At 37.7% G+C, this 17,322-nt stretch overlaps 3 protein-coding genes across 11 annotated transcripts; 1 reads left to right on the top strand and 2 right to left on the bottom strand.

Moving 5' to 3' along the window:
• Window positions 1-60: 60 nt before the first annotated feature.
• Window positions 61-4,170, bottom strand: LOC137729126 (uncharacterized). 3 transcript variants are annotated; one of them, XR_011067969.2, is made up of 7 exons: window positions 3,828-4,144; window positions 2,621-3,732; window positions 1,843-1,922; window positions 870-1,134; window positions 706-758; window positions 473-608; window positions 61-322 (listed from the first exon to the last, which is right to left on the bottom strand). XR_011067969.2 is itself a non-coding variant. In XM_088678341.1 (6 exons), the coding sequence occupies exons 2-5, from the start codon at window positions 3,375-3,377 to the stop codon at window positions 493-495; spliced, it is 1,368 nt and encodes a 455-aa protein (XP_088534467.1). In that variant the 5' UTR covers window positions 3,378-3,732; window positions 3,828-4,170; the 3' UTR covers window positions 61-322; window positions 473-492. The 3 variants fall into 3 exon arrangements, 1 of the variants encoding a protein (XP_088534467.1); XR_015952546.1 differs by having other exon boundaries at window positions 2,621-3,751; window positions 3,828-4,093; XM_088678341.1 differs by having other exon boundaries at window positions 473-758; window positions 3,828-4,170.
• A 3,527-nt stretch (window positions 4,171-7,697) lies between these two features.
• On the top strand, window positions 7,698-13,314 carry OPT4 (oligopeptide transporter 4). The gene is made up of 6 exons (XM_068466975.2): window positions 7,698-8,302; window positions 9,066-9,163; window positions 10,500-11,063; window positions 11,446-11,698; window positions 12,091-12,273; window positions 12,519-13,314. The coding sequence occupies exons 1-6, from the start codon at window positions 7,760-7,762 to the stop codon at window positions 13,128-13,130; spliced, it is 2,253 nt and encodes a 750-aa protein (XP_068323076.2). The 5' UTR covers window positions 7,698-7,759; the 3' UTR covers window positions 13,131-13,314.
• Window positions 11,351-17,201, bottom strand: LOC137729308 (heat shock protein). 7 transcript variants are annotated; one of them, XR_015952601.1, is made up of 9 exons: window positions 16,848-17,201; window positions 16,650-16,751; window positions 16,353-16,512; window positions 16,077-16,256; window positions 15,819-15,953; window positions 15,490-15,572; window positions 14,126-14,238; window positions 13,864-13,984; window positions 11,351-12,210 (listed from the first exon to the last, which is right to left on the bottom strand). XR_015952601.1 is itself a non-coding variant. In XM_088678476.1 (9 exons), the coding sequence occupies exons 1-8, from the start codon at window positions 17,102-17,104 to the stop codon at window positions 13,895-13,897; spliced, it is 1,101 nt and encodes a 366-aa protein (XP_088534602.1). In that variant the 5' UTR covers window positions 17,105-17,201; the 3' UTR covers window positions 11,351-12,210; window positions 13,864-13,894. The 7 variants fall into 7 exon arrangements, 3 of the variants coding, with proteins under 3 accessions (XP_088534602.1, XP_068324316.2, XP_088534603.1); XR_015952600.1 differs by having other exon boundaries at window positions 11,351-11,666; XM_088678476.1 differs by having other exon boundaries at window positions 14,145-14,238.
• Window positions 17,202-17,322: the final 121 nt, after the last annotated feature.

Below are 17,322 nucleotides of genomic sequence, written 5' to 3'. Positions count from 1 at the left end.
TTTGTAATCGAAATGAAACTGGTAACAGCTTATTCCCCATGTCCCAAATCCTCACAACAGTTGAAATGAATGTTTTGCTTATGATCATGAAGCTGTTAATCTTTTGAGTGGAAATTGTACAACACCATCTGCAGCAGTATTAAACATATGATACAAGAGACTGTACATTTACAAGCTGACCTCCAAGGTGAAAAAATGGAGGAACTGTAAATCAAGTAAAGAAACAAAACCATCCAAAGAACAGGCCGTCTCCAACGAGAAATCTCTAACTTTTCCTCTTGGTTGTCCAGATAACAGTAAGTGCACAAGCGAAATCTCCGATCTAGGGCAAAGTAAAATGATATTATTGCCCATGAACTTAGAAAGCAACATAAGATTACTAGAGCAGAATTAAGGCAATGATGACGATATGAATGTTAAAACGAAACAAGAAAGAATGCGAAACCAAGTATGAAGAAATAAAAGGACATACTGCAAATCTAGATGCTTTCCTCAAATGCGGAGGTAGCCCCTTCTTTCTTGAGCTTCAATTCCATGGGTTCTCTTTAGGTATGATTTCCTGTTGAGGGACCAGCTCCTCTTCATGGCTCTTCTCCTGTGCCAAGCAGCTATTCGGGTATAAAAAACAGGAAAGCTGAAGCAGAGAAGTGCCAGAAGAAGCATAGCTACACAGAGTAACATGACATTACGGAAACCATTTTTCACCGTTGGGTTTTTTTGTTCCGTCCACGGAACTCCCCCCACATTCATGCCAAACACTGCAAGAGACACAAGGGTTTGTTGTCAAAAGCTTCTTGCTCACAATGGAACATATAAGAATGCCTCATAAAAACCTGCAAATGAAAATTTATGCTAACAAACAACTGTACCTCCAGTCACGATGGATAAAGGAAGGAATATTATAGATAGGAATGAGAGATAATACAGTTTCCTGTTTATCTGCTCAGCTTGCCAACTGTCTAGACCAGCCTGTATTGCCGTGACACGATTTGCTATAAAGCCTACATTCTCCTTTAGCCTCCTCAACCGTCCGATCAACTCTTCAAGAGAGGTAATATCTTCACTCAAAAACCATTGCTTAGAGGAACATCTTTCTCTGACGCGAGGAAAAACTTGCTCCCCATGAGCAATCACCTGAGGTCATTAATATTAAATGCACAATCAAGAAGGTTTATCCCACATGGTCATTCCTAAAACGAGAATTTAAATCAGTTCGGAGCAACAATTTCTACCCCCCATTCACATTCTTCTGAACAATCAATGAGCATATACACATGTCTACAAACTAGATGTTTAAGTTCTATTAGGCCCAGCCTCCAAAATGGCTGGTGGAAAAACAATCAAATATTTTAAACTCATGGAATTAGCTTAATTGAAAGAACGGAACAGCAATATACAATTAACCTCACCCTAGTAAGCAATCCGCCAAAAGCAACCAAAATATTCCTCAGTTAATGGGGAAAAAACTTGAGCTACACACATACATACTTTTAGAAAAAGGTAAAGCCAACAGACATAAAACAGGTGTTATTGCGGCTACACCTTCCAATTTGTCAGGTATACTACGAAGAATGGCATGGATCGGTAGGAAATACCATTCTGGCAAAATATGATGTGGGGTGAGCATTGGATTAGCAGGTATATAATTGTTGGGATGCCCCAAAACAGTAGGAGCATAAAAATCCAAACAGAAGAAATTTTGCAGTGCGCTAGTTTCTTTGTTTGGGTTGTTTGCTATCATAAAGGTTGAGAAATAACTTCTCAAAATAAGCAGTAATGCTTTACTTGGTCCCTCTTTGTTCCATTCCACAAACTAAAGAAAACAATGGACTGATAAACTACCTGTAGGAGCCGCTGCAGATCTAGATGCATTTTAGGAAATCTCCTGTCATCCAGCATTTGTTTCTTTAAAGCAAGCCCACCTGTTACAAATCAGAACACGAATGCATATTATTCGATCAAAGAATGTTCTAAATATTTTAGTACTGAGCTTACTATGTACATTATTTGAAGGACATGCGTATGTACATTGTCCCAGATGCATATTATCAAAGTATACAACACTTTCTTTTGATATGTTAATTTACCAAATCTCTCGATTGAGGAAATGGTTAAGCAAGGAAAACAGAAAGAATATAAAATACATCACAAAACAAAGGATAGGATTGTTAGTCGGTGTATATGGAATTTCACCAATTCCTAATGTGCATTTATCTCTTTTAATCTTTCCGTAGTGGTTTTGTTACACTTGAAGTCGAAGTCCTAATTACAAATGGGAGATAATACAATTACTAAAAACATCAGCAGTTTAAAATGATGTCTAAGGAATATATGTCTTCAAGAATTTCATGTCAGATAACTAAAAGAACAACGAAGTACGTCCCACCCGCTACTGAAGGTATACCAAATCAACTGAACTTAGAATTGCTTATGATAGAGAACAGCACTATTGATTAGAAACGCGAGGAATGAAATATGAAACTTGTAAGTTTTATAACATTTTCTGCACACTGGATGAGATATAAGAAATTGACTAGGAATTTGTTAGAAAAAAACAGTATATGCTGGGATGAACAATTAATAGACGGAAGGTAGCTTAAACGTAGTAGGTGAAACTCACCTTTATCCATCTGAAGCTCAACAGAATCCAACTCTATCTCAAGTTTAGTCACAACATCTTGGAGGTGGTCCACATGCGTGTCAACAATATGAACTACAAGATTTGAGACAGATTTTGGCACGGGATTATCAGCTTCCTCAGAGTGATTCATTGTCAATAAGAACTCAAGAACATGCTCCCCTATGACAATCCCGCTCTTTTCCCTCTGCTCACCTCTATGATACGAGGGACTCTCCACACTAGGAATCTCTGAGAGAAGAGATTGACCCACCGGTGAGAAACCCAATCTGGGAACGCGGCCCAAAGACACAGTGATAACTGAATTCTTGGTAATTCTTGCGGCAATTCTAAATGTGAAATCACTGGAGGGAGGGCCAGGAGAGTTGACTCTGAAGACCAGAGCCCCATCAACATACCCACAAAATGGTCCATTGCTGACAAGAGAGAGAATATCCTGAAGCTTCAAAGGCGGGCAAAGAACACCAATGAGGTATTGTGCAGACTGAGAAAGCTTCTGATGTCCTTTTGGAAGTTCAACATGGTACCAACAGAACTCGTTGCCTCTACCTTCTGTAAGATCCCATTCCTTGTTGTAAAAATTTCCAAGACCATCAAAGATATAAGCTTTCTTCCTCACCATCCCCCCAAAATGACTCTGGTAGGAATGGGGCTCCCGGAGAGGAGCCTCCGCAGAGAGCTCTCTGTTCATTTCCTCCGCCTCTCCGTTGGCGACGGCCTCCTCATCAGGTAGCTCCATAATTGTGTAGCTTTTATAATATAATCAATCTAATACTACCAATACAGGTCTGCAATTATATCAAAGTCAAATATAAGCAGCAAAATCCTGAATCCACCTACCCACCAATCATATAAAACCTCTAACCAATCATTTTTCGGGTCCAACCAAAAACTGCAGGCTGCCTCCCAACTGCAAATCTGTATGTTGTCAAATCAATACGTTTTGGTCCAAATATATTACAAACGCCAAAGATGGTGGAAGTCAAATATATACAGGAAAGGAAAGGCTCTTTGGATCCAATGGAAACAGAAATCAATATTACTTATCAACTTGAACAGCCCATGTATTTCAAATCATCCCAAATCATCAGTTCCTGAAAATACACATGAAAACTATATTCAAATCATCCCCCAACAATATAAACAAAAAACCCAGATCGAAAATTGGGGAAATGGATAATCTTTTTACCTCATTGGGAAGCTAGAAATCCAGCACTGCACCAAATGAGAGGCAGCAGAATCCATCAAAAAGCGGCGGAAGACAGAAAACCCAGAAAGTTTCAGAGCAGCCACACGCTATTGAACAATTCCAAACGAAGATTATGATGTATCAGCTGCATGTTTATGTACCCTTTTTGTTTTGGTCAAACTCGAGAGATGGTGGGATGGTTTGGGAGACAAAGCGGCGTTGAAAACAAGAAAGATTACACAACACACGTTCTGCACATAACGAATAGTTTTCTGGGAAAGTTCCGCCTCCAACAACTGAAAACTACCTTCAAAAGCGGCTTGAAAACTTAAAAAGAAATAATGAAAAATAGTTTAAAAATTTTGAGTTTTAACGGTAAAGATAAAATAAAGGGTAAAGTGAATAGTATCCTGATTAATTTTTTAGTGTAAAAATATGATTTTTTATTAAAGTGAATAATACCGTAGCTTTTCGTTAAAACTCCCATGTATTAAACAAAACAAAAGAAGAAACAAGCCAAATTTGAAATACTTGTACAAATATTGTATTTTTGTTTTATTGTTTAGAGAATAAATTTTACTTGAAAGAGATCTTGCATGTTCTTATAAATTGCTTACTATTCTTTATATTATCAATTGATCTTATGCTGACTCAACTTTCTTTATTTTATCTATCATTTCAGCTATAATATATTGATTTTTCAAAAAAAAAAAAAATGATCAAATCACTTATTACTATTCTATTTATGTTGCTTAAGTAATATTTAATTATTCAGATAATTGATTACAATTCATTTGTTTGATTCAAGAGATAAACAAGGAAAGATGGATTTGTTGTTAGATTTGTGAGGTGAAAGAGTGAAAGGAGGGATTCACTAAATTACCGACCATTTTTATCTTGTTAATATTTTTCTCTTTATTTGGGTTGCCTTTTTTATCGTTTGGCTGTGGACCACGTCCCCCAGTAGAGTGGCAGAGCCATAATTTTCATACGGGGCTATGATTCCGACAAAAAAAAATATATATATATATTGGATCATTTCATCAAGCATTTGGTGGACGTCTGTGTATTACTACTAATATTTGCTGAAACATATATCGACAAATACTATAATCTGTAAAGGCTTGTCGAGCACAATTGCAGAAATTGTGGAGTAATGGTTAAGACTGCCTAGGGTTGGGCAAGGGCCAGGCCGGGCCAAAATTTGGAGGAACCTGGCCCTATCCATTTTAAAATGTAACAGGCCAGGCCGGGTAGAGGTATTTTGAGTTTAGGAACTGAACCTAACCCGGCCCGTTTGAAACGGGCGGGTTCGGGAAGGGTCCACGGGTCCAACTACTCTTTTTTTTTTTTCCTCGGTTTTGGGCATACTGCCACCCAGTGGCGGAGCGAGGATTTTGTAATGATGGGGTCATGATAAATAAACTTTTCACAAGGAAGAAAACTTAATGAATTAACCTACTTATAAGTATAGATACATGTGTCACTTAATACTACTGTCTAGTGCTTTCCTTTTTACTTATAAATGAGAGTTCTTATGTTCGAATCTCGTGAATGATGAGTTGACAACCAATTCATTCCCCCACCCTTTAGTATAAATATTTCGTTGTATTAAAAAGATTACAAAATATATGTAATTGGTTGCCCTGAGACTTAGAAGAATGTCATAAGGCTCACATTGTATGTCTTACGTTACAAATGCTCAATCATTAGATCAATTTAATCCATTGAAAAGAAAAATGATACTCCATCATTGATACTGGTATGATAATGTAATCAAATTCAAGACTTAATAGAAGATAGTTGCTGAAACAATTAATGAGAGACGTAACTAAGTGAATTATATAATATTCTAATTAGCAAGCGAAAGATGAACATATGTAGTGCACAAACTGGTCAAACAAAGACCATCCCACATGATCAGGAAGTAAATTTCGTATCTTCAGTCCAATGGATGAAGCCAAATTCCAAATGGATGGTATGCAAAATATCTAGCCCTGCTCCACCTACAGCAGCAAATTTGGTCTTCTTTGAACAAATTATGTGGTCAAGACAACAAATTACAAGGAGGAGCACTAGGTTATTGGGGTCGTGAGCATACATTGCCCCCAGTGTAGCTTCGTTACTGCTGCCACCAGTTTGTGACCCCAGTTTTCCATTGCAAAGTCCGCTGTGTAAAGGCACCGCCATCGTCTGCTTGCCACATCTCAGCGATCAACAAACCACAGATTTCCAAAACATGGGATTCATCTTCTACTTTCTCTCTCTATAAATGCAAGTAAATTATTTAACTCCCAGCTAATTTGATTTGTAACTGCAACCCTTCTGATCTTCTGAAAAACAAAGTAATTGAATCCCTAGTTCCCAAATCCCCAAATTCGAATTCAGTATAAAACTGAATTAGATGCCGAGAAGAAGAGAAGTAGGAGCCTGAGACAACATCATCTTCCTCACAGATCCAAGACCTCCACCTCGCCATTACAAATTACACAAAATCAAAACTAAATCAGAAACTAAATCAATCAAAAAGCTTATGCAAAAACCCTAAATTCCTAAATCAGAAACCCTAATTCATAAATTACCTAGGAATGCCATGATGGAGAGTCAGGAGAAGATGCCACGATGGTGATGGTGGCTGGCTGCTGTGATGTTGACACAGTCAAGGTCAACTCAGTCACTACGGGTGGGGGTGGGGGAGAACGAACAAGTGTGGAGAGTCAATGTACTGAGATGGGAGCCTAGGCTCGAGATTGAGGTTTGACACGAGAGAGGAAAGAAGATTCAAGGAGGAGAGATTGAGGGAAGAGACTTGGAGTGGTGTTGTCGAAGACTCAAAGTCGGGATAGAGAGAGAGAGGGTGAAGGGAGAGTTTGAGTGAATTTGCGTCTGGGTGACAGACAGCTAGACGGTAAAGATTTAATTAGGCAATGAACAGTCAGGCCCGGTGATCCGTTTTCTCCAATTTTTAGAACTGGCCCACCTCGTTATTTACTAGGACTCGGCCCGGCCCTTCCCGTTTTGTATTTATAATTTTTGGACCCACCCCGTATCCACCTAGAACTGCATGGAACCGTTCCGACCTGCAGGTCCATGACCCGTTTGCCAACCCCCTGACTGCCAAATTCATTTTGTTTTAAATATAAAAGAAATTGACAATTCCTAATAAAATACATCAATTTGTAATTTTAGACTAGCACATATTTTTAATATAATCGTTGGAGTCTTAAGTTTGTTTCACGTGCTTCTGATCGAGTGTCAAGTAAAATCGGAGACATCCGCTAAGATAAGTACCTCATATCTTACGCATGCATTGATATAGTTTAAGTTGTGATTTAGAACTATTTGTTTTTAATGATGCTTTCAATAGGTTGTTTTGGTTATTTAAGTTTATTAAGATTCGATTTCTTCTTGGTTGTCGCGATTGCTTGGTAGATATGGTTAGTTAATTAGGCTCTATCTAATTAAAGCTTGGAGCTCATCTGGTGTGGTGTCTACCAACAAAACCTAGCACTTTCGAAATTTGAAGTAAATTTGAAGACTTTTAGTTGTTGTATATATAATATAAGAAGTAATGTTAGTGAGTTCAAATTTGTAACCACATGATGTGTTATCAACATGAAATAAACACGTTAATCAACATTTAAGTAATAATCCAATCATCAACAACCATGTATTTATAAAATTTAGTTTAAAAATTTGATCTTCCTAGTATTACCCATAATATAAGTGCATTTAATTGGATTTTGCAGGCGTATGGGTTTTGGGTCAGGTCTGTTGTCCCCAAATTAGTGTCTCCCATGTGTCTACTTTCCAACTTTTTGACATGCGTGCAACCCTACCTACAAATTATACTAAACCAAACAACAAACCAACCTTAACTTCACACTCTTAATTTTCCTCTCTACTTCTCTCAACTTCTCAACCCATCCTCAATGAGCACTCTAGAAATAGAGCAGCCCTATCCCAACCCCTCCTTTGCCACCACCCCCAAGCCAACTCACTCCCTCGAACCGGACACCGAAGACGACGATTTTTCTCCGATAGAACAAGTCCGTCTTACGGTGACCAACACCGACGACCCGACCCTGCCCGTATGGACATTCCGGATGTGGTTCTTGGGCCTTGTCTCATGTGCCCTCCTCTCATTTCTCAACCAATTCTTCTCCTACAGAACTGAGCCCCTCATCATCACCCAAATCACTGTCCAAGTATCAACACTCCCTATTGGTTATTTCATGGCCAAAGTCCTCCCAACGAAAACGTTCCACGTACCCGGGTTCGGGTCCCGGACGTTTTCGTTGAATCCGGGTCCTTTTAACATAAAAGAGCACGTCCTGATTACTATTTTTGCTAATGCCGGAAGTGCTTTTGGAGCTGGCTCAGCTTATGCTGTTGGGATTGTTAACATAATCAAAGCGTTTTATCACCGGAAAATCTCTCTTCTGGCTAGTTGGCTGCTCATCATCACTACCCAGGTATGATGCTTTTTTTTAATTTGATTTTTTAGGAGTACAAGTTATTTAAGTTTAGTCCCATAAAAAGTGGGTTTCGAACGTGGTTGGCCAATAAAAAATGAGATAGTTAAATGTGCTAATCTGTCGTATTAACTGCTAGTTGGCTTGCTTGCCGGATATTTTGGTTTTGTTTCTTGTTTCTTGTTTATTGGTTTTTTTATCTTTGGACCGTTTGACTGACTATCATTTTCGTTTTTAAGAAAAATTAATGAAAATAATTTGAAAACTTTGAATTTTAAGTATAAGGACAAAATAAAGGGTAAAATGAATAGTACTATGATTGACTTTTTAGTGTAAAAATGTGATTTTTGGTTAAGGTGGACAGTACCAGGAGCTTTTCGTTAAAGTTCTTTTTTTTTTCTTTTTTTTTTTTCACTAGCGATAGTGCTAGTGAGTTAAATTGTTAGTTGCTAGAGGTGAGGAGAATTTGTGGGGATCAAACCTTCACCAGAATACATATGCGTCATTTGCAATAAACATTTTGTTTTCAACTTTTGTTTTCACATATTTGAAATCTGAAACCTGAGATCTTGGTTGAAAATTATTTTCTTGAATTTTTAAAATTTGGCCTTCACATTTTGGTTTCTAGTTTACATTTTTATGAAAAGTGAAAACTGACGGTAAATCAAATAATCCGATGACTTTCGTTACTATGTGCAACTTTTGATGTCTACTAGAAAAAAAACCTATTTTAATTGGTAAGTGTGACAACAATGGCTTGCAGGTATTGGGATACGGCTGGGCTGGGCTTTTAAGGAAGTATGTTGTGGAGCCTGCCCATATGTGGTGGCCCAATACTCTTGTACAGGTTTCACTTTTCCGGTATGTCCTTTTACTTACTTATAATTAAAAAAAAAAAAAAAAAAAAAAAAAACCGTATAGAGATCCTCTCTGGATTCTTTCCTCCTAATTCATCAAATCAGGTAATCCGTGCTATTAAAATTTGATCCAATGATTGAAGTTATTATAACTTTTAAAGTAAACCCCTGTTTGTAGTTGTTGGATTAAATTTCAATGACACCGTTCACCTGATTTGGTGGATTAGAAGGAGGGGATCTGAAGAGGATCCCTTTCAAAAAAAAAAAAAAAAAAAACCTTGGAGAAGTTGATTTTTTTACATATCTTTTCTTTCTTACAAAACCACCTTCTTCTTCTTATTTTTAATTTCGAGTTATACTGATTAAATAAATCAAACAGAAACAACATAAAAGATTAAACAAAGATATGCAAACAGAATAAAAGCGTGTGTTCCCATGTTATAAACATAAACCCAGGAGGTTTGAAGTCACTGAAGTGTTAAATTGTTAAACCATTTTGAAATTGAAACAGGACAAGTTTTTCCATTTTCCTAAATACTATAGTCTGGAGATGAAATAGTACTTTTGATTTAAAGTATTAATGGCTCGTTTAGCGTCTAAAATGTACAACTCGTTAATTTCAAAATATATCGTAGGAAGAAATGAAAATATTGTGTCCAGTTGACGGTGGAAGATGAATTACTCATCAATAACACTCGCCACTTCTAATTCGTACAAAATGAAAGGATCTCAACACCTCTTAGCCTCTAATTCCTACAAACTAATAAATCCCTCACATCTACTTTCCATTCTTACTTGAACATACATACCCTTGAACCTTAAGAATTATCCAATCCAATTTAGGGATCATGTGACCCTAACCCTAAGTTTGGATGGGTGATTTCTCAAATACCAAGGGATTTAGGGAAATGCATTACATGATCATTACAAAGACAAACAAAGAATTTACAAATAACTTCTATCAAGTCGAGCATCACTGAATAAGTATGAAAAATATGGGTATGGGTATCATTCTCAATTCTAACATCAAATATCCGCTTTCGTATATTTTCTCAAGACCTTAACAAAAATACTCGTAGCATCCACATTTCTCACATGCTTGCAATCTCAACAGACATTACTGCTAACTTCATGTACATTCGCTATCTACTTAGTAATCCACAGAACCTACACTATCTTTCTATTGAACGTCATCCATCTAAACATCCCATTGCGACATGCTAAATTCATGACAATGTAGTTTCAAAATCTTCAGTGCATAGCATCCTATGTTAGATAATCAGTTATTACTGTCAACCTCTCGGCTGATGGCTAACTACGTTTTTATATTTAACGTGCAGGGCACTGCACGAGAAAGATGAGCAACGTATGTCGCGGGCAAAGTTCTTCCTAATTACTCTAGTTTGCAGTTTTACATGGTATGCTTTCCCAGGGTATCTCTTCACAACACTCACTAACATCTCATGGGTTTGCTGGCTATTCTCAAAGTCAGTTACAGCTCAGCAGATTGGCTCGGGCATGAGAGGCCTTGGAGTAGGAGCCCTGACACTTGACTGGTCGGCAGTGGCATCCTTCTTGTTCAGCCCCCTCATCTGCCCTTTCTTTGTCATCGTTAATGTTTTTGCGGGGTATGCATTGATACTCTATTTAGTTATCCCTATGGCATACTGGGGACTGGACTCATACAGTGCACAAAAGTTCCCCATTTTTTCCTCGCACTTGTTTACGGCAGAAGGTCAAGATTACAACATAACAGCTATAGTCAATGACAAATTTCAGTTAGATATTTCAAAGTATGAGGAGCAAGGGCGGATTCACTTAAGCATGTTTTTCGCTCTCACTTATGGCTTTGGTTTTGCAACCATTGCATCCACCCTCACACATGTAGCCTTATTCTATGGAAGGTAACATAGCTCTCACAACTTTCACATGTCAAACCTTCTATATATAAGCTCTCAAATGTAAAATTTTCACATAAACTTTACAAAAAAAAGAAGAGAGAATATTAGAGTTTACTTAATTCTTTTAATGTTTATTGCATATTGATAGTAAGAGCGTTGTTTCTTCTGTTTGAAAAGTGTTTGTAACAACGTAACACATTGTTTGATCATGTTACTTCACTTGTTTTCCTCCAGTTTTCCTAAATGTTTTATCACACACATACATATGAAAAGAAATAACATATACGACCTTTTAAATCAACTAACAAAAGCACTATTCTCCCCTATAAGATTATCATTCTGAAAGATTTAAAGTCAGTTACATTTTGATGTACCTAAATGGCAGAGAGATCCTTGATCGCTATCGTGCTTCTTACAAAGGAAAGGAAGATATCCATACAAGATTGATGAGAAGATACAAGGACATACCTAGCTGGTGGTTTTACACGTTGCTCATCATTACAGTAGCAGTTTCTCTTGTACTCTGCATCGTCTTGAATGATGAGGTTCAGATGCCATGGTGGGGACTCCTATTTGCTGGTGCCATGGCCTTTACATTCACCCTTCCTATCAGCATCATAACAGCAACAACAAACCAGGTGACTCAGACGTCTTCACTTTTTCATTTAACTTGCAGCAAAAGGATAACTTGATAGAAAGTCAAACCTATCAAGTCATCATTACAACAGCTTATCTAGAGTAGTCATGTGGGTTTTTCCATGCAAGGTGGCCTATACCGGACTTCCATGTCACATGCTCAGTAAACAAATGCATGACACAACACTTGAGTTTAGTGATATACAACTTTAAACGGCTGGTTATAAATTTATCCAGCTCAAATTAATTGGACGCATAAGTTCACACCATCACACTCCTGCATTATAATTGACAACAATTGATACTTTTATTTTTATATAAATATAACACAGAGGACATCATTTCAGTCCCCTTACTCTGCTGCACTCACCAATGTTCCAATCTCCATGCACAGACACCAGGGCTAAACATAATAACAGAGTACGTCATGGGAATCATATTACCGGGAAGACCAATAGCCAATGTATGCTTCAAAACCTATGGCTATATGAGCATGGCTCAGGCAGTCTCCTTCCTGAAAGATTTCAAGCTTGGGCATTACATGAAGATCCCTCCAAGATCAATGTTTTTAGTTCAGGTATATTAAATTTAATGTAACAGAAACATACAAATGAAAAATCTAATGGCATAGTTGAAAACATTCTTAAAATTCTTGTGAAAAACTTGAGATTTTTTTTTCTAAAAGTAGTACCTCTTAACAAATACCAGGAGAGCTGAAGTAAAGAACTAAAATCTGAAATAATCTACGGTAACATATTCCAGTTTATATTTTTACTTTGCTTTTCAGAATATATTCTGATGCATTCTTACATGTATGCCTAGTTCATAGGAACAATTCTAGCAGGAACCGTCAACCTTGCAGTAGCACATTGGTTGCTAAACTCTATCAAGAATATGTGCGTGGATGATCCTCATTCGGATAGCCCTTGGACATGCCCAAATGACCGAGTTTTCTTTGATGCATCCGTGATATGGGGTTTGGCAGGACCTAAACGTATATTTGGATCTCTTGGAAACTATGGTGCCATGAACTGGTTCTTCCTTGGAGGTGCAGTAGGACCTGTCATTGTTTGGGTACTGCACAAGGCATACCCAAAGCAACATTGGATAAGGCTGATTAATCTTCCAGTCCTTCTGGGAGCAACAGGCTTGATGCCACCAGCAACAGCATTGAACTACAATTCCTGGATCATAGTCGGAACAATTTTCAATTTTTTTGTCTTCCGTTACAGGAAGAACTGGTGGCAGAGGTACAACTATATTCTTTCAGCAGCGATGGATGCTGGGGTGGCATTCATGGCAGTTCTATTGTACCTTTCAGTAGGCATGGAGAATAAAAGTTTGACCTGGTGGGGTACAAATGGTGAACACTGTGACCTGGCTACTTGTCCAACTGCCAAGGGCATAGCAGTAGACAGTTGTCCGGTGAACTAAAGCCCATTTTCGTCACCAGTTACAAATGATTTTATTTTTAAAATTGCAGAGACAGAACGAGAAGCTATTAGAATATAATTGAATGTACAATGGATTTGTCTCCTAAGGCGATAAAGATGAATCACTGGCTTGCTATCCCTTATATGAAAGCAAAAACAATAGACATAAACAAGTTAACTTTATCCAACTCTTCTGTTGATTGGAAATCAAACTGAAAATGGCTACTTGGGAGGATTTGTAGACCCATATCTCGTTACAAGGGAAGCACCATTACTTAGAGCTCTCATAGCCATATAGAACAATCTTAATCTAAACTTAGTGTTTGAATAATTTGCAACCAATCTTTCTCATCCTCCACAATTTTTGACATAGGCCACATCCAAATGCACAAGGCATTCACCACACCCCATTGGAAATAATCGACAACGGCTTGGAACATTGAACTTCAAACAGTCTACCGAAATCTATTATTTGGCTCACTGAACTGGTGAAAACTAACTACTATATAGCGAGATACATTAAAAAAAATATAATTGAACCCTGTCACCCTTATAATGGTAATGTTTGTTTGCACGGATGCGAGTAAATTCAAAAGTGGTTGCAGGAAAATATTAAATTTCCAAGATGAAATTAAGACAGGTAGAACACCTGATTAAAATTTCTGTATTTATAGCTTAAATAGAAAGGTCAGCAAGAAGAGGTGGTCGGTAATTCAACGAATTTTGAGGATTACCTTAACGATAGTGTTTCACATCTTGACATGTTCATCTTGAATATCCTGAAACCCACTGATTGTACTCATCCATTCTTATGATAAAAGAACTAGAACTTGGGGAGCCCCCTCCTCCAAATGCCTTCACATATCAAGTTGCATTATCAGAAATAACAACAACAACAACAACAACAATAATTAATAGTGATGATGATGACAACACTAAAACTCAATAGTTATGCAAAAAAATAAAAAATGAAAAGAAATACTGATATGTGCTCACATAAGTACCGAAGCCACACCTTTGCAACTTCAGAGGTATCAGTAGCAGTATCAGTACTCCTTAAACACATTTTCAGGTTTCTCCGTTGCATGAATATAACTGCTCCTATAGGCCTGCATCATGAATGGAAATGCTTTTGAGATATTCTGAAACTTAATCCAACGAACACTACACGGTGCAAATTCGTCCACCAAAGTTTGATTACTTATGAACTATAAATGCAGAAATGCAAACAGCAAGCAATCAGACTCAAAACCATAAATCCTATGCTACACAAAGCCTAGGCACTGAAAACCCTAAGAATACAAGTACATTGTGAGTTATACATTCACAAACACTCTTACACCAGAAAAAAAGACAAATACAAAAAAAATATCAAGGGAGCATCTTAAACTGTTTAGGCAAAGAAGTCCATAGAGAAGTGTGAATCCTACCCTACAAAAATCCACCTGTTCTTCTTGATCGTAAAAAATTCTTCGATTCCTTCCTCTCCTCACCATCCAAAAAAGAGCCGACATGAGCTCTAATACCTATATGATGTAGAACAGGACAAACTGGTTTGCTATATAGTAAATAGAATAGCTATTAGCTATACATGGCCATTTTTATAGAAATTGGTGAAACATAGAAGAACGGGAGACAAAAGGTAGAGGAGAAAAGTAAAGGACATATCAAGGTGCCAGGGCTTTCAAAATCTATCCTTTAAATTACAGAGAAAAATCAAGAGACTTGTTAAACAATAAGAGACCCTTATAAAACTTAAAAACAGATTGTCTCAAAATTAGGCTCAAATAGGCATTCACTCTTATTGGCGCTTGACATTAACTCTTAGATTGACCTTTTAACTTATTCCGTTGTTACTAATAGGCTTAGTCTTGGCATCCAAAGTGGATATTTCTTTTCTAATAAAATTGTAGCCACAACACCTATAAATGTCTTACTCGACATTCATACTTCTCCAAAACAAGATTTTGCTGGCTCATCAATTTTACAAGATTTAGGGAATCCTAAACTAAATGAACCACATTCTGACTCTGTGAAAGCCTGAACAAAAAATAGAAGCACCTTTATGGAATCGTTTTGGCATGAATGTAAAGATCAAGCCAGTTGTATATCCCCAGGAACCTTGCATGATTGAGGGTCACGCAATTAAAAAAATAAAGGAATCTAGTAATGTGCACAGTTTGGGGGCAGATCATAAATCCAAGTCCATACAAAAACCCATAAACCAATTCCATACTTAACTGTTGACTGTAGTCACTGTACAGATAGGCATCTGCGTTAAAGTGCAGAAATAATCTTATATTAAGAGAGCAGATCCTTTAAGAAATAGAAACTGTACAAAATTTTACCAGTTAAATTACCTAAGACCAGCAGCGGCACTTTGTACACTAAGCTGCTTGGCAATTTCATCACTTAACTCAGAATTCCCGTCAGCTCTAACTCCCTACAATAAAAATGTAGGAATAAACATCTGGTTATATACTTCCAAAGGATCAAACTAGGAAATAGAAATGGTGAGAAGAAACCATTGAGGAAGCAATAGAATAACTGCTTTTAATCCTATCATATGGCATTACATAATTTCATGCCAATCATGCAAATCCTACTAAACCATTGTCGTCAATGTAAACTAATCGCGACTAAGTAGCACATAGGCAAACAGTTTGAAAGGGAGAAATCAATAGTTTACCAGACACTCCCCATAAAACCCTCTGCCCAGCCTTATTTTAAAAACCTTATCCAGTAACTTGTTTGCAGCTTTCTGGCGAGCGGAAATATAAGACATCCCCTTGGCAATTACATCCACAGCATTTATTTCCAGTAACTGCAACAAGGATGATGTTAAGAAAGTCAATAGTGACTTCAGAACTAGGCATGGTGAACTGAAAATGAAGGGAAAAGTATTCCTGGGATGGGTAGGCGCCTTGTTCAAATTTAGATTCCAAACCTGTTCATACATGTACGGATTAGTAACACAATTTAACTTGGAGCGCCATTCGCCGAGTCCAATGTTAAATGCCTTAATGTCGGGCAAGCTCCACCGACGGAGATCTCCATCCTCAATGTACTTCAGCACCATTTCTACACGATCTCTGTCGTCGGGTTCTAATAAACTTGCATCCATTCCCTAATTTCAAGAAAAGCAAAATAAAATTGAAGAATCTCAATAGACCATTTCTCGATACCAAAACTGCAAATGAAAAAGATTTACAATCCAACTTACATTAGCATATTTAATACCGGCCAGTTGAGCTGAAAAGTAGTCATACGCAGCGCTAGAGCTACTCTTTTCAAGATTCACATGAAATGTGAGGTTCGTTGGACAATCTTCCTTAGAGGGTATCTGTGGAAGTACCCTTTTTCGATGATCAAAAGCAATTACCCTAATTGAAATTTGAGAGCAACAGTCGACAATCATAAGCAAAACAACTTGGCAACAACTACATCTCAATCATTCACACAAATGTACATGCATTTCAAAACAAATTCATCACTGGAGAATGCACAAATGGAAACCTACTCGCACGAAGCTCTCTGCGCAAGCTCGACCGCAAATCCCTCCCGGCCAAGAAAATCAACAAGATAGCACCTTTCCAGCCCTTCAGTCCGCAACTCATCAACTCTGTAAAACCAAAATTAAAAAATTAAGAACAAAAAGTTAAGGGAATGTTTGGATGCTAAGAAATATAAGAGAGAGAGAGAGAGAGATAGATTGAACCTGAAGGGTTCGACGGAAGAGAAAGGAAGAGAGAGAAAGGGGAGGTTGAGGCGAGAGTGAAAGAGATAAGCGAATAGAGCGGAGAAAGCTCCAGAGAAAGAAGGGTAGTTGTAGAGAAGCAAGTTGGGAACTTTGTCTTGAGACGCTTTGGCCAGGGCTTCTAACGCTGCGTCTGAACGGAAGCTCCGGGCTTGTGACAGCGGAGAAGCCGAGGCAAAGATGGTGGTTCTCCATTTTCCGACAAGGGAATGAGGCATTGACGACGCCGTTCAGGAGAGGGTCGACTTCACTTCAGCGAGAGATTGCCATGGCGGGGCCAGGCAAAGGTATTTCCTTCATTTTCGGTCGAAACCAGGCAATTATAAATGTTTTCAAGAAGGGAGTTTGTACGAAAACTTCGTTTATTTTAACGAAAAATATACTTTTATATAAAAAAATTTAAATATAATATTATTTATTTTATTTTTTATTTTTT

This window comes from Pyrus communis, chromosome 10, assembly GCF_041283825.1.
Source record: "Pyrus communis isolate YQ-2024b chromosome 10, ASM4128382v1, whole genome shotgun sequence".
Classification (NCBI taxonomy): domain Eukaryota; kingdom Viridiplantae; phylum Streptophyta; class Magnoliopsida; order Rosales; family Rosaceae; genus Pyrus; species Pyrus communis.
Note: the sequence above shows the minus strand (reverse complement) of the source record. Positions and strands in the feature narration are given on the sequence as shown.

Excerpts from the sequence above, each read along its gene's own strand:
- LOC137729126 (XM_088678341.1), bottom strand. The coding sequence starts at position 3,377 with ATGGAGCTACCTGATGAGGAGGCCGTCGCCAACGGAGAGGCGGAGGAA. Across the intron at positions 1,135-1,842 it reads ATCTGCAGCGGCTCCTACAG|GTGATTGCTCATGGGGAGCA; the intron begins GTAGTTTATCAG and ends TAATGACCTCAG. Across the intron at positions 759-869 it reads TTTATCCATCGTGACTGGAG|TGTTTGGCATGAATGTGGGG; the intron begins GTACAGTTGTTT and ends TGTCTCTTGCAG.
- OPT4 (XM_068466975.2), top strand. The coding sequence starts at position 7,760 with ATGAGCACTCTAGAAATAGAGCAGCCCTATCCCAACCCCTCCTTTGCC. Across the intron at positions 8,303-9,065 it reads TGCTCATCATCACTACCCAG|GTATTGGGATACGGCTGGGC; the intron begins GTATGATGCTTT and ends AATGGCTTGCAG. Across the intron at positions 9,164-10,499 it reads GTACAGGTTTCACTTTTCCG|GGCACTGCACGAGAAAGATG; the intron begins GTATGTCCTTTT and ends TTTAACGTGCAG.
- LOC137729308 (XM_088678476.1), bottom strand. The coding sequence starts at position 17,104 with ATGCCTCATTCCCTTGTCGGAAAATGGAGAACCACCATCTTTGCCTCG. Across the intron at positions 16,752-16,847 it reads TCTTCCGTCGAACCCTTCAG|AGTTGATGAGTTGCGGACTG; the intron begins GTTCAATCTATC and ends TTGGTTTTACAG. Across the intron at positions 13,985-14,144 it reads ATACCTCTGAAGTTGCAAAG|GCATTTGGAGGAGGGGGCTC; the intron begins GTGTGGCTTCGG and ends TGATATGTGAAG.